Source organism: Dysidea avara, chromosome 1 (assembly GCF_963678975.1).
Source record: "Dysidea avara chromosome 1, odDysAvar1.4, whole genome shotgun sequence".
Lineage (NCBI taxonomy): Eukaryota > Metazoa > Porifera > Demospongiae > Dictyoceratida > Dysideidae > Dysidea > Dysidea avara.
The window spans coordinates 20710910-20734636 of NC_089272.1; the positions used below are offsets into that span (position 1 = coordinate 20710910).

The 23727-nt window shown below is 37.5% G+C and overlaps 1 protein-coding gene across 3 annotated transcripts in view; it reads left to right on the forward strand.

Annotated features, from left to right (window-relative positions):
• LOC136258763 (1-phosphatidylinositol 4,5-bisphosphate phosphodiesterase beta-4-like) overlaps window positions 1-23727 on the forward strand; it is an 84660-nt gene that overhangs the window by 41794 nt on the left and 19139 nt on the right. Inside the window, exons 22-38 of one of the 3 annotated variants that reach the window (XR_010702991.1) lie at window positions 891-990; window positions 1114-1198; window positions 3245-3317; window positions 3368-3419; window positions 5029-5080; window positions 5143-5245; window positions 5337-5498; window positions 5559-5763; window positions 12174-12232; window positions 16814-16871; window positions 16922-17016; window positions 17088-17153; window positions 17203-17259; window positions 17502-17588; window positions 19369-19445; window positions 19659-19801; window positions 20847-20924. Coding sequence is in view for 2 of the 3 variants with exons in the window: in XM_066052121.1 (XP_065908193.1) it covers window positions 891-990; window positions 1114-1198; window positions 3245-3317; window positions 3368-3419; window positions 5029-5080; window positions 5143-5245; window positions 5337-5498; window positions 5559-5763; window positions 12174-12232; window positions 16814-16871; window positions 16922-17016; window positions 17088-17153; window positions 17203-17259; window positions 17502-17588; window positions 19369-19445; window positions 20847-20924; window positions 20979-21048 (1479 nt within the window). In the remaining variant the exon portion in view is untranslated. Of the gene's footprint in view, window positions 1-890; window positions 991-1113; window positions 1199-3244; window positions 3318-3367; window positions 3420-5028; window positions 5081-5142; window positions 5246-5336; window positions 5499-5558; window positions 5764-12173; window positions 12233-16813; window positions 16872-16921; window positions 17017-17087; window positions 17154-17202; window positions 17260-17501; window positions 17589-19368; window positions 19446-19658; window positions 19802-20846; window positions 20925-20978; window positions 21049-23727 lie in introns of those variants that run through there. The other 2 variants (XM_066052121.1, XM_066052128.1) reach the window with 2 other exon arrangements.

Below are 23727 nucleotides of genomic sequence, written 5' to 3' on the forward strand. Positions count from 1 at the left end.
CAGTAGGCTTGGTTTTAGAGGGTTGCAGGGTTGTCACATGCTGTCAAGTGTTGAAGATATGTTACACTGCTCCGGAGCAAGGTGTACATAGTGGATAAGAATCCCATACACAGTGGATAGAGGTTGTTGGTTATTATTTAAGGACAAATAGCTTGTACGTCATTGGTTACATTGCCATATGGCAGAAAGCAAAGTAGCTATGGTTCCTCTCAGTGGCACCAGGATTACTGTGCTGATCTTTGTAACATCTCTGATGAAATATTAGTGCTGTGTAATTTGTTTTAAAATGTGTTTAAAGCATTAAAATACTGAAGTGTTTGTTTTATTAGAAATTAGTTTAACTGTATTTCGAAAATCGCGTATAAGACTTACTTGAAATTTGGGTGGAATTACAATTAGTATTGGTAAACTATTTTGTACTATTAGCAAAATTTGGTTTTGAATTGTGTGGGAATGCCAAGCAAAATACCTCAAACCAGACGATAATTGATGTACGCAAGTTAACAAGTGGACGATAAACGACGTCAATGGTCAATAATTGATGCCATACACTGTGTCTTTGGCCGGATGCTACTGAAGAATGCCAATGCCTGGGGAGCTGGTCCGTTGTGGACACCTAGAGTATTAAATTGCTTATCGCTGGGTGTAAACAGTTTGTGCATATCTTGTTCTATTAAAACAAGAATCCCATAGGTTGGCATACAACCTGGCCGATAATCGATTGCTTATGCTAATGTTGGTTTAAACTGTGGTAGTAGATTCGTTGGACACAGTAGATAACATTTAGGCCGCGAAAAGATATTAAGGGTGATGGTGCAAACAATGTGGGCTTTGCTAATGAGATTGTCCTATTTGTAATGTGTGCATACAGTGCATTTTGTTCTTCATAGCGTCATGTTAGTGAAGGTATGGCATTGGTTGGTGGACCACTAGTTGAGATGTTGAACTATTGTACTGCTGCTAAATTTGAAGGCTTTGAAGCTGCTGAAAGTGAGTATGAAATTACATTGTCATATGAATGTACATGTATTTTTCATATGTTTGTATTTTTCATATGTTTGTTTATTGTTATTATCATTGTTCTTATTAACTTTGTTTTGTTACCATGTTTAGAGCGAAATCACTGTAATTATGTAGCATCAATGGATGAAGATAAAGCATTGCAAGTTCTATCAGCTAAGCCTGTTGAGTTTGCAAAGTATCCTTATTTAATCAATCTCTATGTGTTAGACAATGGCATGCAGTGTTTTCTTTGCTGTGTGGAGGTCTCTTATTTATTAAGATTCCTGGTATCAGGTGTCTTACTGGTAAGACACCAGACTCAATAGGACAGTTGTTTACAACCCGGCACAATGTGGCCCACAGTAATACAGTTAGCGCTAACTCTTGTGGACAATTAGTATTTAGCACATTAGTGAACACCAAAGGAAATGATGTGATTGCGAACGGATTGTAAGTAAGAAATTACACTCAGGTATGCTGTTATCTGCAATGGGAATTAGACCTTTGTGGTAGCTGGTTAATCAGATAAGCCATTAATTCAGCTTGTGGCCTTTGCCATATTAAAGTGCATTCTGTAGACCTAGACAGCCATGCTGGCACTGACTATTCACATTCACTGCCATTCACACGTATCTATGCCTCAAATACACTTTATATCAACTTCACAAACCTTTGTTCACACTCCATGGCTTGGGTAACCTCACATCTTTTGCTCACTGAAATATCCTTGGTGTTTGTAATGGGAACTTTTTATACTAACACACTGCTTCTATGCTATTGTGTAAAACACTTGGACACTTATTACGAGTGTCTGACTATTACTTATTGCTGTGTAAACTTGTTCTGTGTATGTACAGTAACTTGTTCTGTGTATGTACAGTATACTGTTAAAGGTTGTTTTTACTTCACTATTAAGTGCAACCTACGTTGCTTATCACATACAAAGCAACATAATTTGTGATCAGATTTTACAGAACCGAACCAAATCGCACATCAGGCAAAATCAAACTAACACCACCAGTGGATAGCTACACTATCGTACTACAAGTTTTGACCCTCAGCACTACTCAAACTACACGAGGCTGGTTTTAATAGACGTCTTTTCTGGGTGGTGTGGAGTGCCCAAATGGCGGTTTCAGGCCTTGTGAAGGACCTGGCTTGGCAAGAATCAGTGGTTTACTGGTGGACAGCCTTATAATGTTGGCCAGACGTGTTCTCTGTAGATTTTGCTACATATCAGCCACTAAGGAGCCAGCACAGCCCTGTAATCTCGTGTCTGGACTCCAATCGTGGTCTGCCTCCATTTTGAGGCCTATCTTTTGCCCTCCCCGCCACCCCCAGCCTCCACCCCTTTGTGAGCACTCGTGATACTACTTCGCTCGTCCAACTGCTCAGATTTTCAATCTTATTTGGCGGGAAACTGTACAAGCAGCTACAAGTACTGGAAGTGGCTTGAAAGGTAACAGATTGATGCATCTTTTGTGTAAATTTCATACGCGTGCTTGCTATCGTTGGAGAGTTATGCTGGCTTTAATTCTTTAAAACCGTTTATCTCGAAACTTCTAATGTGTGATTTGGATCGTTTTTCCAAAATCCAGTCACATTTGATGTTGTGCTACAATTTACATTCGCCTGAGGGGTAATTAATTTTATAAATCTGTTTACTAATTATCTTTTTATAATTTATTTAGCACAGAACATCTCAGTATAAAAAAAAGTGAAACTTGTGTATATTTCTACTTAATAGAGCATTCTTTCACAATTCTTCTTCCGACACTCCTCAATATGCAACAGTACAGGCTGTTTTTTAAGCACTTCATTGTTTCTCCTGCCAATAACAAAATTTAATGTACCCTTCCAGTAGGCATGGTAATATTACAGTTCTTACCATCTCAAAAATCTGTAAAAGCCAATATATTGCATCATTATTCTGTAAGCTTTCTTTCACCTCGCACACATTGTAGGACAGATGAACAGACGGGCTGCAAGGCATCTAGATATGTAAAAGACTCACTTTTCCAGAAATATGTTCCAGAAATCAGACATTGGTCTATAGTTGACCGTCAACCTGTTGTGAACAAGTTCCTAGTTTTTAAAAAAAGACAAAAAAAAAACGACAACTAAAGAACACTATGGATCCATGCTATAAAAATAAGTTGTGCTACAATTAAGGTATGTGGCCAAGGAAAGGTCTGGTTGGGAAATATTACTATATGAGCAACAAATGCCCTTAACATATCAGATATAATGCTCGTCAGTTTACTCGTATTTATCCAGCTGGAAAGAGGATTAACTCATCCAACTACCTACCAGATGTTAGTCTAGTTAATGTATTGTTCACAGTTTATCATTGCTATAATTTCAGTGGTACTGGAGTGCTGGTTGTCAGATTGTTGCATTAAATTATCAGACACCAGGTAATTATTATTTTAATTGTAATTTCCTGTTTTAATCATACATTTGAAACCCACCTGCTCTCTCCTTGTAAGTATTAAATGGTGTTGTATTGAATTAAGTATGGATAATGGATTCTATGCATGACCTTTTAAAGTGTCAGAAACTATCCAAAGCAATCCTTTGGGACTTTTGAGTAGGGATCATAGACCCGAAACAAAACAAACAACAAAAAAAAACAATAAAACAAACTATATCTGCAGCTATACTAGTTGACATTTAATCCCTACTTCAGTCATGCATATAGACAGGCAGTATATTACTCAAGTAGGAATTAAATGTTGTTAACTAGTATAGCTGTAGGTGTAGATGACCTCCCTTGTTTTCTTGCTTTTCTTCTACTCAAATGTAAAATTTCTAATTGTTTATTGTACTTTTTGTTTACATTTTTGTAATAAAATAATTCGTTACTGGTAAATCATTGCATACAGGGGTGCAGCCAAGATTTTTCAAAGGACAGTTTCAAAGAGCAGTGTTGAATTACTGATGCAGGGTGTAGCTCCCAGCTACTGACAGACCACAAACATTTTAATGGCTTAACACTTAATAGATAGCCATTTTCTTGTATGAATCAGTACATTAATGCAATTATAGCCTCTCTAATAAAGTTATGCATGCAAACATACACTAACAAAATAACAATCATATTGTGATTTCTATCAAGGATGCATCTTATGCACCCAAATTCCCTTGGTCAGAAAACCAACCAGAGACTAGCAGTATAAGTATCTACATTTGAAATTTTACATTATCTAGTCTGCTATATAATATTTCTTTTCCCCAGTGAATAATCTGAAAATTCTATACAATTGTTTTCCAACAATGCTGTTCCTTTTCATGTCACTAAATCTATATCAATTTTCTGCTCAATTAGAGTATCTTGATCTTTCAATTAATCTCCACTTCATTCTATAGCCATTGCTGAATTACAGATTCAACCTCCATTAGTATATCAGCAGGTGTAGGTGAGAAGTGCCTCTGCAAATGTATTGAAACCACAACGCATTACTGCCAATCAACACCTCCACAGTAGTGGAGAAAGAAATAGGACACGAAGGAGAACAAAGGTAAGCCCATAATGCATGCATTGTCGGTGGATAAAACACATCTCTGGCCGAAGTGATATCAAACAGTGAAGAAATCAAGCCCACAGTTTAACCTTAGTCAAGTTATGAAGGCACACATGGCCTTTTCAGTGCTGTAATAAATACTGCAGCATTTGCTACCAAGTTTTGTTAGATTTAATCTGGACCGCACATTATTATGAAATTTAATATTTTTTGTGTTCTGCATTTAAACTACCTCTAGATGTAAAAATGCATTATAAGGATTAAGGTGAAATGCATTCAAGTGCATGCAACTGAATCAGATGTACAAAAACAATCAAAAATGTATTATATTATGTTAAAAAAAAACAACTACGTATATGCAAGCCATCATGTACAGTATGTAATACATAATATTATGTACAGTATGTAATACATAATATTATGTATGTATTTAACAGTGTGTGTGCTTGCATTACGCACACAACTCATGAATTTTGTTGGTACATAATGTATGTGTATGTAGACCTACCCATGCAGCTGAATTTTGCAAAATTTGAACAGAATTTGAAGTGTGGGTGAGTTCTTGTTTTAAATGCTGTCTACTCATAGAAGTATATCCCATCTTTTTTTGTATTAGATATATATTAAAACCATCAATATTACAGCATGCTAAAGTGATACCATTCAACATGTTTGATCAACGTTATGGGGACACTGTGCCCAGTAAGATTACCATAAAGGTTCGTGCAGGTACATACTCACATGTGTATGATGTATGATCAACGTATGTAATTAAAAGTATCAATGCAGTAATCAAGTGTTGTTAATTAGATACTATCAGGATTGTTCTTGTCTGAACGACTTAACATGGTGGATATTGAGATGTTTGGGTTACCAGTGGACACTGTTCGTAAGGGAGTGATGAAGACACGTTATCAAGTTGGTCCTCATCCTGAATGGAACAATCATGATGAGACTTTTGTGTTTAAAAAGGTTGCCAAGTTATTTATTAATGATCCTTTCACAAACTTTTGTACTTTTTGCTCTATGTAGGTCATTCTACCAGAGATGTGCTTGTTACGGATTTCAGTAGCAGATGACAAGGGTGATCTTATTGGCCAGAGAGTACTACCATTATCAATGATAAGATCTGGATATCGTTTTGTTACCTTAAGAGACAAGCATAGTCAACCACTACTGTTGACTTCTTTGTTTGTCTTCATTAAGATTGAAGACTTTGTTCCTGATCACTGGACAGGTAATCATGTTACATAGTTTATGGCTGTATTTCCTTGATTTCTTGTAATACTTACCTTCTAATAGCTACTATACTAAATGTGCAGCAGTCTGAATTTCATCCTATTTGCCTTACATTATTACTACTTTCCATTAGAGAAACACTCTTGGTTACAAAAACAGCTTTACAGTATTTTCAGTTAATCAGTTCTCCATTCTTTCTAGCTTGCTGTATAATAGCTATAGTAATTGCCCTTAACAGTTGCCACCCATAAAGTACGTACATACCTAAATTATACATTCGTGTTGATTTGAAAACAACCTATGTGCCACATGGGTGAATTATCTACATGTGTGGGAAACTGCTGGAACCCTGCATGAGTGTAATTTTGTATCGTATTTGAACAAATTTCGACAGTGGATACTGAATAACGACATAATTAAGAATAGCAACAAGACGTTACTGTACACGGGTTTGAACATTGCATAATAATTCGGCTTGCCTTAATTATGCAAGTACATTAAACAACTTCAAACTCTCAAAATAAAGTACCTCTTTTGTTTTATTAGAGAACTGAATGAAATGATCAAGCACATATGCAGTCGACTGTACTGAGGATTCGAGCATACATGTAATGATGCAAGTATACAAAAAGCTTGACTGTGGTTTTATACAGTGAAAAAATAAGCACAGGACATCGTAACACAAGTTTAATGGTAACTTTGTTTCAAGTGTAGCTAACTACTCACTATAATAATCATAGCCATAAATCAAACAGTGCAGTAGTACTGTTATCCTGAATGATGCCCACCAAAATTCTGCTATTAAAAACCATCATACATGTAGAAATATTACATGTGAATTTATGGGGTAATCTTGTTGCATCTACATAGCATCACATCCAGCATCAAAACGAAGAAACCACAGTAGGCCGAATACTGACTTTAAAAAAAAATAGCTCAAATCCAACTTTTGGTCTACCACCCTGCCAGCCAGCCTGATCTCAGTCGCAAGGCTAGAAGCCAAACAAAGCAGTGCACAGTCACCACTTCTGACCACAGTAACAAACTCACCTGTGGTATGTGCCTTTTCTGAGTATCTACCTTCTGCTCTTTGTCTTTCTCTTCTATCTTCAATTACATTGATTGTATTCTTCTTCACATATACAAGGAAACCAAACTGAGGCATTAATTTTCTATATCAAACATTTCCTCAGAAGACTGTAATAAGACTCTCCAAAACTATTTCAAGTGCTTACGCTACTGTAAGTGGCAGTAAATACCTGTAGCTGTAGTAATTAAATTATTACATTGTTTCCACACCACTTAAAGGATAAGAACATGCTATCACACACACCCTTACATAATAGAGCATGGTGACCATACCCCTTAATACGTAATTTAGCTGCAATCAGTTACAGTTTTAAACCAGGTGCGCGCCCACAGTGGGTGCGCGCCTGGTTTACTGAAATTGTTTTTGTAAAAGTGTGTGTGTGTGTGTGTGTGTGTGTGTGTGTGTGTGTGTGTGTGTGTGTGTGTGTGTGTGTGTGTGTGTGTGTGTGTGTGTGTGTGTGTGTGTGTGTGTGTGTGTACCTACCTACCTATCTACCTACCTATGTTTGTCCGTACACACCCACATGAGCAAAATCGTTAAATAATGGTAAAAGCAGCTTTTATGTAAGAAGTAAAAGTGAAATGAAGTCTGTATTAACCTTCTGCACAGGTGAACTTTGCTCTGAGGTGGTTTCTTTTTGACAGACTGAAATACGGGTGTGGCGACTTTCCTCAGACTACCTTCCCCTTGAGGTTTTCAGGCATTTAGCAACTGAAAAACAACGGTGCAGGCTTCGTACACTACCAGGAATAGCCTATCGCTTCGAATTGAAAGAGGGCATATCCCTTACATACATGAACAAAAATGAAGAGCAGCTTTGAGGCTGTGTCGAGAGAATTTGTGGGAAAAAACACGCTAGTCACACTATAAAACAGTTTAGAAGATATTTCTGTGCGTAATATGTTGTTAAAAGCGGTTTGTTTAAGCAGTGCTTCCTTAGCAGTGCATAGCAACGTAATTGAAGAATTACAAAAATTTCATGAAGTATGAAATCCGAGAATTGCAATAAATTAATTATGTATTATTGCACATCAAAAATAGCTGCACGGTACCTGGTTTTTATAAGTAGCACAATACCAACTTGTTCTGTAGAAAACCAGACATGACAACCAAACCCTTTATAATTTACAGAGTATAACATAGCTCACTCGAGATGGTCTAATAAAGCAGTCACTGCCACGTGTGCATATCGTAGATATGCTATAACAAAAAAAAACTAACAAATTAGTGCAGTAAATCAGGGTTCCAGTGAAAACTATACGTATGCATGTGGAAAAATCTCACTTTTCCCACATATGACAAAGCTATATATGTGACCGGATTTGCGAAAAGGGGTCTTCCACACACATCCAATTCTATGAATTTGGAAGACCATAACACAGTTGGCAAAGTACATACAAACCGTAAACTTTCTCCACCAATTAACCTATGTTGGTTCTCAGTACAGCCCAAATTTCAAGCCAATAGCGTATTGTAATTTTAAGGTATGAATTGTCAAAGTTGGTATATTGGATGTGTGTTGAAGACCCCTTTTCGCAAATCCAGTCACATATATTATGTTACTTTAGCATTGATTTCCCACATACAGCTATATTGTAATAGCTACTATTATTCATATTATTTCTTGTTTCATTTTTATTGCTGGAATCCCACTTCACTTTACATTTACAAGTTTTAATTGCACTAGTAAATTATAGTCATGGATGAACAAGCTTTCCCCACTCATGGCATGGTTAAGCACATGTCATCTAACACTGAGCCAGGTGTGTAGTATTTACTACAACAGTAGTAATGTAGAACTAACCTGTTAACTTTCTAAAATTTCTCCATTTCAGTCAAAGAACTTACTCTGAAAACTTTCACAATACTATACCAAAAACTTAATCCTTATTGATCTCAAGATGTATGGCTACATTGGGCATAAGAAATCTTAGGAATCAGTTAACATGATACTTAATATGTACATCTAATTGTGCAATATCTTGAGTTAATGAGGCCAAGAAAGTCAGTCCGCCATACCGTGAGTATATTTACAGGAAGAAACAAACCATGATTTTCACACATATATACTCGCATGTAGCTCCATGCTCCATTCTCAAACTAGAATCATTTTTATACTGCAAATGTCCTCTACCTTCAGTACCCCGTATACCAAATTTGAACAATATTGCTTAATGCAATCTAATGCAATCATGAAATATGAGCTTTCAAAATTTGGCTTCATTTTTATTTTTCTTCATTTAAGGGGCTCAGGGGGCTTAGATTATTCTTTTCATACACTTTGCTAATACCATTATAAATGCAAATGTGTAGCTCAATTTTCTTGAGCTTTGGTTCACTTTAATTAAGAATGTATTGCAAAACAATCACATACCAAGTTTGGTCCAAATCGGATTAATAATCATAGAGCTATGAGTGATTATTTGCATTTAAAAAGGCCGACTTGTTGTCACACCTAATTTTAAAATTGGTATGTGTATAGGAAAGAAATTCCATTGACAGCTATAGAGTTACTAGGAAAAATCCAAACAACTGTAAATCGTGGGGCTGGAATACTCTAATAGAACAGTCACTGCAGGATAAAAATGTCGAGAAAAAAACTTACCAGCATTCAAACCAGGGACCTCCATACTGAACATCCAAATCCTTAACCACTAAGCTTCTGCTATCACAGCTGTTCATCTCACTTAATTTCTACCTAAAACCTACTCAGTAGTAAAAGTTCATAATTTCATAGATCTACAGTACAGCTCACGGGTAACGTAGCATGTACACACATGACGCGCATGACGTACGCTCGAGTGACCCATGTGGATGCAGCAAGGCTACGGTAATGTTCCACGATAGCTAACTTTACTCGAGAGCGTCACGCAAGACCAGATAACAGGTCTCACCTATGGTCTTGGGAGGCGGCACTGGCTCAGTTCCACCAGCTGTGAAGTCTCCTATTGCAATGCCTGTGTTGTAGCTACCGAATACTTGGTAACTTAGCTACTGACTTGACCTTGACTCTGTCTCAGACTACAGTCAGTGCTGTAGCTAGCAGTATAGCTACCGTAAACCTAGATGGATTGGTCGCCAAGTAATGCCACAGAACTCCCAGTTAGTGCATTTTTCTAATTTGTATTTTCTTTATCTAGATAGTTAAAGGAATGATCAACCGAAGTTTCAACTCTAGAAGTCAAGAAATTTCGAATTTACAGCACTACAAAGGGTCTATGAAGTGCTAACAGCCAAAAATCGATTTGTACAGTGACAATAAACTACAGGCGTTAAATAAAACGATCATAACATACAGATGCAGTCCTCTACCAAGATGCAACCTGCACCATCAAATTCTCCATGAACAAGCAAATCCATTGCTGGGTAAGTTTTGTCTTCCAGGCCTTTCCTACGTCCACGGGGGACTAGCGAAGGTAAATGAACGTGAGAAAAAGCGATAGTGAACCGCTCATCTAACGCAAGGCAGACTAACGCTGATATCTTCTGTCTCCTTGAGAGTACTGATACGAAACAAAGACTCTGGAACTCCTCTTGCTTTTGGGATCACGATGCTGCCAAGGTTTTTGGTGTTATGACTTTCTTTCATTGTGAAACAAGCGCTTTAGAATTTATGGATTCTTTTTTCGTTTTCGTAAATATTCCACCCATTGTGTTCTGCGGGCCCAGGCATGCGTTTATTGCATTCTACTGAATAATTAGCTACAGTAGCTAGGCTTGTACGAACATAATTATGGGACCGATCACAAATGTTTATGTGATTAAAGTGTTGTAAGAAGTTACTAAACTCAGTAGCAAGTGTTCTCATGTGTGGTGAGTTTCTCGCGTGGCTAGTGCATATCCACGCGATATTCCACAGGTATTGTACAGTACATTGCAAAAGAATGATCCTGCGAGAAGATGCGAGCATTACTCGCATGTGTATACTCGCGACATTACCTTTGAGCTGTACTGTACCAATGGAAATCTAGAACATTACAATTATGTGACTGGATTTGCGAAAAGGAGTCTTCCACACACATCCAATATACCAAATTACAATAAGCTATTGCCTTGAAATTTGGGCTGTTGTGAGAACCAACATAGGTTAATTGATGGAAAAATTTTGTGTTTCATAGCTACTTTGACAACTGAGTTATGGTCCTCCAAATCCATAGAATTGGATGTGTGTGGATGACCCCTTTTCGCAAATCCAGTCACATAATATTATGTGCGTTCTATTAGAAATCCTCGTAAAGAATGTGCACTCTATTAGAGTATTACAAACGTAAAGTATACTCTACAATACATTACCAATGTAACTTCTCTAGTATTTCATGGAATCAAGGCCGATAGTATAGCCAGATCAGCGGAATTATCATCATCATAATAAGTGCTATGCTAGTAAAATTTGTGACAACACACTGGAAATCATATTCTAGCACAAAAGGTACAGGATTTGCTTTATTAAACATTGAACACCTGCAACTTATCATGCTTTGCATGATACTCTAATAGAACAGTCACTGCAAAATCCTAATAAGCAAACAGTGAAGTCATTTACTTCGAAGTAATTTACTTTGTTATAAAATACTATTGCAAATATATACAGGCACTATAGTTGTATAGCCATGAACAAGCAAGCACATAATTATAGAACAATTATCAGTTTTAACATAGATCCTTTGGTATCGGATTGGCAGGTATTTTTCTGTATTGGTAGAGCAGTAGTTTGTCTTATATTATCGTCATTGCATCTGTAGATAAGGAGAACATTTATTTGTGTAAAAACATCAACCAATGAGTGTAAAGCAACCCTTGACAAGCACAACAAAGATAACTTTATACTGAACTGTAGCTATAATAGTTAGAAGTATTGGGACCAGGACTTACAGGCTTTTGCCTTTCATATAATCCTGTATTAAGATTAATATATTATATTAACAAACATCAAAGCCAGTGTATGGTTGGCTTTGGGGTATATATTTAAAATACAAAAAGAAGTGGAATCCATGCAAAAACAGCCAAGCTGTATAAAAAGGGTGTGGCCTTCAAAACTCTGAGTGAAAAAGTTGTGAAATCAAAGGTGGCAGTCATGATGGATAAGATATGTACAGGTATAATAAGTGTGCATCCGTATATTATGTAAACATTTCAGAACCAGTAGAATTTGTGATACAAAGCTACACAGGCTTTGATCTGAGGTGTGAATACATTACCTTGTACTAATGCAGTTATATGATCCATATTGTTGATCTTTAAAGGGTTGATGATCTATGGTATTCTTTGCACGTATAAAGCGCACATACAGTAGTTACTGCTTTTATCTCTTTAAAAAGATTTTGTTACTGATATGCAACGCCCTCGCAGTCTGTCAGCATCTTGTGGGAAAGCTGTGGTAGGTACATGTATGTGTGTATATACAGTACATTCATATATTAATCTATTTAATTATTGTATACATATGTTTATACTAATGTATGTACAAATATCATACAGTACAGTAGTATCGTAGTACCGTACGTGCTGTAAAGTAGGGATCACAAAGGTTTGGGTCATTCTGGCCAAAAAACATCACCCAAAAACAAGCTTTACAATACCATCCTGGCACCTTGGCAGTATTGGCTAGGTATAACCAAGCCCAAAAGTACCTTCAGTATGACCATAAATGCTTCCAATAGGTTGTTACAAAACTTTTTAAAAATATTTATTTTCTACTGACTGCCTGCCTGCCTGCCTGCCTGCCTGCCTGCCTGCCTGCCTGCCTGCCTGCCTGCCTGCCTGCCTGCCTGCCTGCCTGCCTGCCTGCCTGCCTGCCTGCCTGCCTGCCTGCCTGCCTGCCTGCCTGCCTGCCTGCCTGCCTGCCTGCCTGCCTGCCTGCCTGCCTGCCTGCCTGCCTGCCTGCCTGCCTGCCTGCCTGCCTGCCTGCCTGCCTGCCTGCCTGCCTGCCTGCCTGCCTGCCTGCCTGCCTGCCTGCCTGCCTGCCTGCCTGCCTGCCTGCCTGCCTGCCTGCCTGCCTGCCTGCCTGCCTGCCTGCCTGCCTGCCTGCCTGCCTGCCTGCCTGCCTGCCTGCCTGCCTGCCTGCCTGCCTGCCTGCCTGCCTGCCTGCCTGCCTGCCTGCCTGCCTGCCTGCCTGCCTGCCTGCCTGCCTGCCTGCCTGCCTGCCTGCCTGCCTGCCTGCCTGCCTGCCTGCCTGCCTGCCTGCCTGCCTGCCTGCCTGCCTGCCTGCCTGCCTGCCTGCCTGCCTGCCTGCCTGCCTGCCTGCCTGCCTGCCTGCCTGCCTGCCTGCCTGATGCCTTCGGACAAGCGTAACTCGATAGCGGCTAAGGCTACAGGCTTGATTTGTTTTGATTGTTCAACATCACTTCATCCCTAGATATGCCTTTTGGCATACCACAGTATATACAATGCACCCATCATGGACTTACCTTTGTCCTCCTTTGTGTCCCCTTTTTTGCTGACTGCCCAAGGTGTTGATTTGTGGTAGCACAATGCATGGCTTCCCTATATTTATAAATGGAAATCATCCGTATTTTCCATGATGACTGGATTGATTGCAGGGGCACTTCTGATACTTCATTGTAATGCTAAATAGGTGAAAGCAGAGCGTAATGCCACTCCACTTTCGAATCAATAATTGATAGTTGGGGCACGCAAAACATCACCATATTTTTAGTGGTGACTGGGTTGATTGCAGAGGTGCATCTCCTATTGTTCTTCATTTGTAGCACTGTGTAATGGGTTGAACATAGCTGAAAGCGAAACGTAGTGACCACTTCACTTTGGAGTCAGGATATCTCATAGAAACCTCAAAGTGACAGGGTAATTCCCTAGCAAGTAATATGCGAACTGTCATTGAGTTGTTCAATATTACATACTGGTGTTCAAGAAATGGCAAACAATAAGGTCTGAGGTTTTGCCAATAACTCGCAATGTGCTGGTATGATTTACTTACAACTTGGTACCCAAAGAGACCAAAGGTCATTCTATTGAATAGTCCAACCAAGAAGTCTGTATGTTGAGGAAATATAAGCATTTGTTAAAATCTGTTCGATAAATGGTGACTTACACTAACATTCTTGGAGCTCTGACTATATGAATGCAGCATAAAGAAACACATGTACCACAGCTGATTTTGCTGATAATACACACCCAAAAGCCCAAGGGCTGCAAGCCTGAGGGGTTAGGTTGTAATTATCAGCAAAACTAGACAAGGTAGTGGTATTTATCACTCTAGGCATACTCACCCAATAAGTGAAAGAACTCACAAACATTCACCCTGTTTGTTTTATACATCTGATTCAGTATCTAATGATTGATAGTAGTTTCAATAGTGTGGGCTAATAGAGTTCAGAACATTATTCATACATCATTACACACAATTAAAAAAATGCAATTGTGGGATCTAGTTTTTGGTTTTACATAGCCTACATTGAGCCTACTACAGGGTAACTTTGCTATTGGGACAGTAAATAAGCTAATGTGACCAGATCTGCAAAAAACCGACACTATCACGCAAGCCTAAATTTATGATTTAAAGCACTGAACACAATGGGTGGAATTTGATTATTATTGAAAAAAATCCATAATTTTTTAATGCTTTGTTCTTAGTGACAAGAGGGCCTAACAATCAAAACCTGGATATCATTCTATATGCCCACTTAAAAGGAACTTGAAAATCTTTGCAGTTGACACAAGGATCCAGAAGTTATGCACATTTGTTTAAGCCATGTCTATACAGTAGTTTGTGATTGATCTTTCTTCACTAATTTTGCATTTGTATGTAGTTTAGAAAGGTGATTCAAGGAAAAATTTACCTAGTAATCGATTCCTCTACTCATACCAAACAGGATGGTGTAAATTTCAACTTTGTGTGTAATTCTACTCATAAGTTACAATCATTTTAGTAAGCACCTGTAATTTATTTTCCCTATACTTGCTGTACAAATAAATTTTTCTATTGTTGCTACTTTGTAGGTCTGTAACTCCTAGCAGTATTGCCATATCAGGCTGAAACTTCTATTTGACTGAATAGATTAAAAATAATTAATAAACAGGAACTTGGAAAAATGCACGATTGTATCAGGTTTTTGCAGATCTGGTCACCTAATGTACATTAAATTACGTATTTAGGACTATAAGTTACTTGCTTACGTATATAAATCTAGTTGTCTTCCTTGTGTTGTTTCATGGTCTGCTCAATGGCTGACATGTGGTGGGTAGAAGTACGCATCCATGCATTGCCCAAATGATTATTATGTCTTAGATGTTGTGTGGCCAAGTACAGCTAGTGCAGGCGCACAACAGACAACTGTGTATTTACAGAAACCAAGAAAACACTATTTTCACGCATCCGTAGCTCAATAATAACTGGACAGAAATTAACTATTTTTGCTGTAGAAACTACCTTGGGATAGGGCACCTCCCATTCAAAAGTTTAGGTGAATCTACCCATTCATCACTGTGATACATGCCTTCAAAATTTGTCTTATTTTCTTCATCTTTTCTCCTTATAATCTTCTTCTTTTCGCACACTTTAGAAAGATCATAATAATTTGTGCGTGCTTTGGTTGATTTTCGTACCATTTGGAAGGGCATGACAACCACATTTACAGTCCAATTTTGGTACAGATCAAACAAAAAACAAGGGAGTTATGCATGATTTTTCAAAACTCCAACAGTGATTTATTGTCACGCTTCCAGGGTAAACCACTTGATGGAATAACTTTAAAATTGATCTGTACATGGAATAACCATCATAGTGAAAATCTTCTGTGGAATTACATCAACAGTCATGGAGTTATTACAAAAACTCCAATTATGTGTAAAAAAGTGCATGATAGAGTTTTGTTAATAAAAAAGTATAACTTGTCACGCCTACCAGGCAAACTAGCTAATGGAATCAGCTGAAAATAGATAGAGCAGTAGAATAATTATTTTAGAATGATCTTTCAGTAGTTTACAAGGAATGAGATTAAAAACCACTGAGTTACACTATGAAAGTCAACAAGTGCGCGATCAAGATACTCTAAAAATGCAGTCACCCTAATAGAACATTCAGCTACATATTAAGTCACTGTATTAGAACATTCAGCTACAATCAAATCACCCTGTAGAGAGTTCAAGTCACCCTGTGGAGAGTTCAGCTACAATCAATTCACCCTGTAGAGAGTTCAGCTACAAACAAATTACCCTGTAGAGAGTTCAGTTGCAAACAAGTCTACAGACAAGTCACCCTGTAGAGAATTCAGCAACAAACAAGTCACCTGTGGGGAGGACAAGTCACTTGTAGAGCTCAGCAAAAAAAAAGTTACCCAGTAGAGTGTTCAGCTACAAACAAGTCACTGTGTAGCGAGTTCTTTCAGCTACAAACAAGTCACCCTGTGAAGAGTTGAGCCACAAGCAAGTCACCCTGTAGGGAGTTCAGCTACAAACAAATCACCCTGTTGAGAGTTCAGCCACAAACAAGTCACCTGTAGAGTTCAGCTTTAAAAGTTACCTTTGAGAGAGTTCAGCTGCAAACAAGTCACTGTGTAGAAATTTCAGCTACAAACAATCACTCTGTGGAAGGTTCAGCCACAAACAAGTCACCCTGATGAGAATTCAGCTACAAACATTTCACCCTGCAGCCACAAATAAGTACAGACACAAAGCAAAAATAGCCAAGCTCTTCGTGAATATGTGAACTAGAGGGGTTGTAGGTTTTTTGATTTGATAATTGCTTCATTGAATAATGGAGCAATCATTTTTTTTCATATTTTTCACATACGTATTATAGCATGCAGAATTTCATCCATTGTGTTTCAATGGCTGTTAGATATTAAAATGATAAAGTATGCCTGTATTTTTTGGATATGATTACATATTTAATACTATACAGAAACATGGTGGCGGTTTGTTTACAATAAACCTACATTAGTACTGTAGCTAATATATTTATGTGATACTACATTTATAATACTTGTTGAATATTTCTTAGGATATAAACACTGAAGATATGGAATTACCCAAGACTCGAATTGCGAGAATATCTCTAAGTGAGTTACTGTACTTGGATAATAAATGTTGTTTTGAGCTACTTATTTAGCTACATTAGAGATTGACAATGATATGCTCAATAAAGTGAAAACTCGTAATATTCCTGCTATTAAACCTAGTGACGTTGTAGTCACCAACAGCAAGGTAAGCACATCTAAGAGGTAATAGTAACTAAATGTCTTGTGATCATAATTAATGGTACTATATATCTACAGCGTATGGTGAAGTTTAACAAGAAAATGGATAAAGAATATGGTGCAATAGGACGTGCTCTTAAACCTGTAAATTGTTTTTGTCAAAATTAGTTTTCATGATTTAATGAACTTGCAGAGACCTTCAAGTAGTGGAATTGACTTAAAGATGTTAAGAGCTAAATCATTAGAACCAGTAAGTTCTTCTAGTATAATTAAAAACTAATTAAAGACTGCAGCTGAAGTAAGAATCGTTGCATTAATAAGTAGTGAACAAAAGACATGATGGTAGATAGGTTTGTTGGAATATGTATACTTTTCATTACCAAAGTAGGGATTTTCCCACACAGCTAGTTACTGTAAATTTTAAGAGATCATGTACTGTTACTATTAATACAACTGCTAATTAACATATGTTATTACATTTATTATGTAAAGCAATCAAAGAAGCTTCCTGAAGGAGATGTATTACATTCTGATCGTGGTGATGAAGAATTCCGACTTCAGTTTAAAATTAGTGAAGAGGTATTTTTGTTATTTTAAAATGTGTTACCAGGCATCCAGTTATACTATATATCAAAACAGCCCTCCCCAAAAAACCAGGATGTAAAAAAAAAGTGAAATTCAAGATGGTGGCCAAGAAATGGCTGTGATGGGCAAAAATTTTAACAACAATTCAGGTAAATTTGGTGCTGAATCCTAGTGAAGCTTGTAGAGTGAAACACTGAATTGTTGTAAATAAAACTTTGCCACTATCCTACCATTACAGCCAATTCTTGGCTGCCACCTTGGATTTCACATCTTTTCACCCTGGCTATTTGGGGGGCCACACACTTTTTCACAGCTTGGTTCTTTTGGTATAAATATTAATTCTTCATTGCGATTGCACAGACCAGCTTTAGAGCTTCCTTTTTACTACAAGAATAAGGCGGAGTGCAGATTATTTTATTTCTGATGTCCATTTGAACTATTTATAGTCATAACAATTTTACAATTGTTTCTATAAATTATCACATGAACTCTCTACAGGTTGACTTGTTTTTACACAGTGAGCTGAACTCTACAGAATGATCTGTTTGTAGCTGAACTCTCTACAGAGTGGCATTTTTACGTAGCTGAACTCTTTCTTTACAAGGTGACTCCAGTACTGTACCCCTAGATGGAATGTCTACAGGATGACTTTTGACCTAGCTGATCTCTCTACAGAGAGACTCATAACATACAGCATGTAATGTTTGTAGCTGAACTCTCTACAGGGTGGCTTGTTTGTACCAAACTTGACTTCCTATAGCTGAACTCTCTTAGGGGTGATTTTTATGTAGCTGAATCTATATGGTTAAGTGTGTCAAGTCTATGATACACTTGATCCCTAGGAATTAGTCTGCCATGTAAATAATATTTTTAGTTATTGTTTTGTAATAAGTATGATATAACTATTGTGTAGCTGTGCACACTACACAAATGCTGAGTTGTAGGGCTAGTGGTTATCAATGATTGGGATACATACGTAGGATCATTATTGGTATTGCTGTTGTTTGAAAAGTGCTTTGAAATAACTGGCATCTAAATTTGCAAATGTGTCTATGGGAAAACCAGTCCGATCTCCTAATTAAAATGTTGCTTTTCAATGTGTAGTGTAGCTTGACTTTATGTCTACCAAACTTTTTGCATGTTTTACAATACTTCTTTATCCTTCAGAGCATTCATTGCACAAGTATATATAATAACAGCCAGGTTTCCTGACATTTTAGATAGTTTGTGAAATTAGATAAGATCCAATCAGGGTGGTTTTTGAGGGTGGCATTGAGGACTGAGGGTTCTTTTATCATAGAAGAAGAAAACACAGCTGGAAGAGAAAGTTAGTAGTAAAGGCTCAAAACCAAGGAAAAATACAGTACAGGTCTTTATCCAACACCACAAAACTATGCTGTCAGATCTAGTTATCTCTAGGGTTGGCCTAAGCTCCATCAGACCATTCATGGGTGGGCCTGGAAAAGTCACCAACAAAGCAGACTACTTAACTTTGGTGGTTATAAATTTAGTAATTATGTTGCTGTATAGTACTTATGTATGTATGTATGTATGCAGTAAAAGTCAAATCTGGTAATAAGACTGGTTTTCCGGGGCTTACCAGCCATATATTAATACAACTCCTTTAGTTTGGAAGAACATGACCACCTAGAAAAGACTTTACTAGTATGCACAAGTTAGCTCACTTTTGTTATACTGCTATTGTAACAACAGTATTTAAGTAGTCAGCATTGCCTAGTACTGCTGAGCTGTAGTTATGTACTTTATTTATTAGCGATATAATGAAACTGCTGCCGTACTGTTATCATTACATGAAGAGCAAGTTAAGACATTGTTGAAGATGCATGAAAAGTAAGCGTAATAGCTTGTACAGTGGTAGATACATTATGCATACAATCAAGTTTTGCAATTATGATGTGAATAAAATACATTTCAAGTTTTTCTGCTCTTTGCTATATAACCATCACATGCTTGCATTAATTTGTGCTATCTTAGAATATACATCGTGAATACTACTTGTACTCTAATCAAAGTTATTTATTTAGTCTATGTGTACATGGTTAGGCTTTTGTGGTATGCTTTACAATGATTTTATGATGCTGACATAAAAAGTTGAAAACCGAGAAGAGAGGTAAAAAGCTACTGGAAAGAAGGCTCACTAGGACAAAACTGGGATGGAAAACAGATCTATAGTGTGGGACGCTGATGTACATTACCATTTGTCAGAACTATGACTGTATTTGACAAAACCAGACTTCCACATTCATCCAGCTTTATGACTTTAAAGGACACCATAACTCAATATAGGAGTATGCTATCACTTTCAAATTTTGACCTGTTATTGCTCAATGCACTGAAAGAATTGTGTGAAAATTGTAAGCCAACAGCTTACTCAGTGGTCAAGTTTCAAGCGGTTAAATTCAAGGAATTGTATGTGTGTGAAAGCCTGGTTTAGTCACTAATATGTAAATTGACACCAACGTCTGCAGGATTTGAGTGCTATGTGTGCTGTTCTTGGAGAATTGCCACTGTTTCTGCATAGATTATCTATTCAAACAAAAAAATACACAGTATACTGTATAGTGCAGGTAGTTTTAATTTTCAGATATTTCAAAGAGGCCCCTCTCTTCAAAAACAGATTGCTAAAACCTTTTTTGTTGAAAAGACATTTCCATAATTGAAATTAAGGCATGGATGCAGTTTTGTTCATGTATTCTTTGAGTATTTTTACTGCATCAATAGCCAGTAAACAGCTGATCCAGAATGACCATTGTTAGGGATTGATGCCTTGTGCTGCTATTCTAGTGGAGATACAATCGAGCTGGTGACTTATTAGAGTTTGCTTCACTCAAGACTCCCCCAGCTTCTCTCCAGTGCATAGGGGGAGAGGCTTTAAGTGCTTTTTTTGGCAAGCATAAAAACCAAGCATGTGTGTATCCTCGTAATTGATGACACAAAATTTCCGTTCTGCCTGGACTTCAAAATATGCAACCTAAGGAGCCATACAGCCCTCTGCATTCAAACTATACTTAAAACATTATAACTGCTCATGTATATGTATTGCTAGGGTTATTTATTGATTGGTATTCTTACTACAATATAATGAATTTGCTGTCACAAATTAAAACCATTCTTATAATCAGCTTATGTACTGCAAAATTGTACTACACATATTTGGTCATCATTCATAATAACTGTGCAAGTACTGTCAGTATACTGTATGTCAGTAATTTATAACTTTCTGTGTTACAGAGAATTAGTCACATACCAGAAATTGATAACCCAAGCTTATTGTGATCAGATTGCTGGAAAAAACAAACAAAATGGCAAGTTAGTACCTTACGTGTACATAGAGTATAGCATATTAACAAATTAAAATGCTAGAAAAATGGAAGCTTCTATGAAACACTTACGAGTGGAGATAGCCAAGAAATGTGCTGAAAAAATTCAAGTGGTAAGCATAAGGCACAAGTACAAGGCATGCCAGGTTTGGTAAGAGAAAACATTAGGATATTATATTTTATTACAAATGCAGTTATAAGTTCTCTAATCTCAGCCTAATCATTGCCAAGCATTCAGTACAATTTCTAAATATTTTTACAATCAGGACACATGCTACAGTGTGTCGTGTGGCCAAGGAAAGCATCCAGACAAGCGACAGACAAGTGTGTGTACAGCATAGATTGTATATTCGTTACCCGGGATATGAAACGTAGCGGCGCGCTCCAATAGCAACCATACATTCCAAAATTCCAATCCACGTTGATAATTATTTCTATGCGCTCCACGTTTTAGTTCAGTGATAAGGCGAAACTGTTAACTCTACTTCGTTGTTTGCTTGTTTAAATTAAGTAAGAAAAAGACTGTGTTACTGAAAAGAAGCGGTCAATTCGACCTTATTTTGATGTTTCTACACAATTTGTAAGAAACTGACGTGCAGCTGCTACAACTTATTTTTGTGTACCAATTTCATTGCGTTAATGCCTCTGTTTCAACTGTTTGACGCTTTCTACGGTAAAGGACTCATGTAAGATTTGTATTACCTGGTTAGTTATCAATTTCAGACTGAGATGTCAGGTTGTGGATAGTTGTTTGCAAGAGCTGCTGTTAGCAACAAGAAATTTTTGTGTACCTGCCAAGCTAAACCACTTAGTACTTTTGTTTTGCAAAGTAGTCTACTGTTATTAAAGTTTTGCATGAGTGATATAATGAAGTGCCACATAATTTGTGATGGTTTTCATGACTCACAGAATTCACTATCTTTTTAGGGCTCATTCAGTGGTACTACACATTACCTACAAGTACTGTATGTTGATTAAACAGATAGAATTTTATTGGAAAGCAACCGTCGTACTACATTCCAACACAGGAAGGAAAATTATTCACTAATATCCAGTGACAGATTACAATGAGAATAGAGCTGATCTACGAAACAGTGAGATCAATCACATATTTGGAACACCTTAGAAGCACAAGAGGCAGATGGTTTAACAAAAAGACTGTCAACACACAATGTTGAGGAATTTAGAACCAAGTGACCTAAAATATATTCAAGCTGTAGCAGTATTTCTGGTAAAAGGCAGGGGGATATCGAGGGAGATTTCCAGGAGTTTCAGGAAACCCCTTTGGATTTTATAAACTACTTGAAACATTAAGAAATTGAAACTTCAGGTTTCCAGACTATCAAGGGACAGGACATATTTTAAACTTTCATCTTAGTTAAAATAATAGCTTCTAAGTGATAGCAACACTTATAGCATTGTTCTAAATTATGATTTTCGTGAAAGATTGAGATATTCTAATAGAGCAGTCAGGTAATGTAAAATACTCTAATATAAGTCACTTAGCTGTACAGTGGAAACTTCTTTTCAAAATTCCTGCGTACACCCATGGAAGGGGACGTACTGGTGTAAATGAGACCATGGACAAGTTTCCTGGTTATTAAGGGCGTTTGCAGTATCCTAGTACAGTTGTGTTGTTTAACACAATCTTGTCAAACAATAATAATACTGTACAGTCACTCACAAATGGTGGTCTCCACTGTCCACCAGTGTGGAGAATTACTGATGATAAGTTTCAAAATCTATATCGTACCTAGCCACTATACTGGCTTGTATTGTTTAATTCAACTGTAAACCACGCAACAGTAAAAATATTGAAATTGTAGCACATTAATGCATCATAAAATCTTGTACAGTAATGTTAATTACTTATGCTGTAGTATATAGGTATGTGCTACATATTTATGTTGTTGCATGATTAGTCAGGCTCAGCTACAAGATATGCCAAACCGTCTGTGTACTGTATACATACAATTATTTTGTAATTCACATCTGTGATGCAATATATCCACTGGCGAGAAATACGGATGTGCTGTGGTCCAGATGTGCTATAATACTATATAGTTATACAACGGCCACGAGTGTTCTGCCTGATATAAACGCACGAACCTGAGGGCCGTTAGGCCCGAAGGCAAGTGCGTTTATACAGGCAGAGAACGAGTGCATGTTGTATAACTGTTATGTACCACTCACCTAATAGGTGGGGAGAGTCTCGCAAGACAGCTGTAACACTTATAAAGGCCAGGTTTCTAACATCGATTGTGGGTAACCAAGCCGGACGTTGCGATGACGTTCCCCCTGCAGTACTGCAGCCACCTGAGATATTGAAAGCATAGAAAGCTAGTACGCTATGGGTTATATCACTAACCTGCATTCGCTGTTCGACCCTCATTATGTAGTGCTCAACATGCCAGCGTGATCACTCAATCGCCATATAGACTAAGCGCCAGACTAATCGCCATAGTGATTCCCTCGAGCGAAAAAAAGTAGCTAAGTAGACGTTTTAAGTAAACAAAACCCAACTACTAAACGATACTAGTCTAATTCTTACTATTCACACTGGCTAAACTCGGATCTGGTGACATGACAAAACTGGTTACCACAATCGAACATAAAGGTTAGTATTAGTTACCACAATCGAACATAAAGGTTAGTATTATTTAGAATATAGTTGTTTTATTGAGTCATTGTCTAAGTGGACTACAGTTTAATCTGGGCTAAGATGGCACCAGACTAGTAAGGTGTATAAGTACGTTTATATCAAGACACACGGTAGTGTGTCGTGCGGCCCA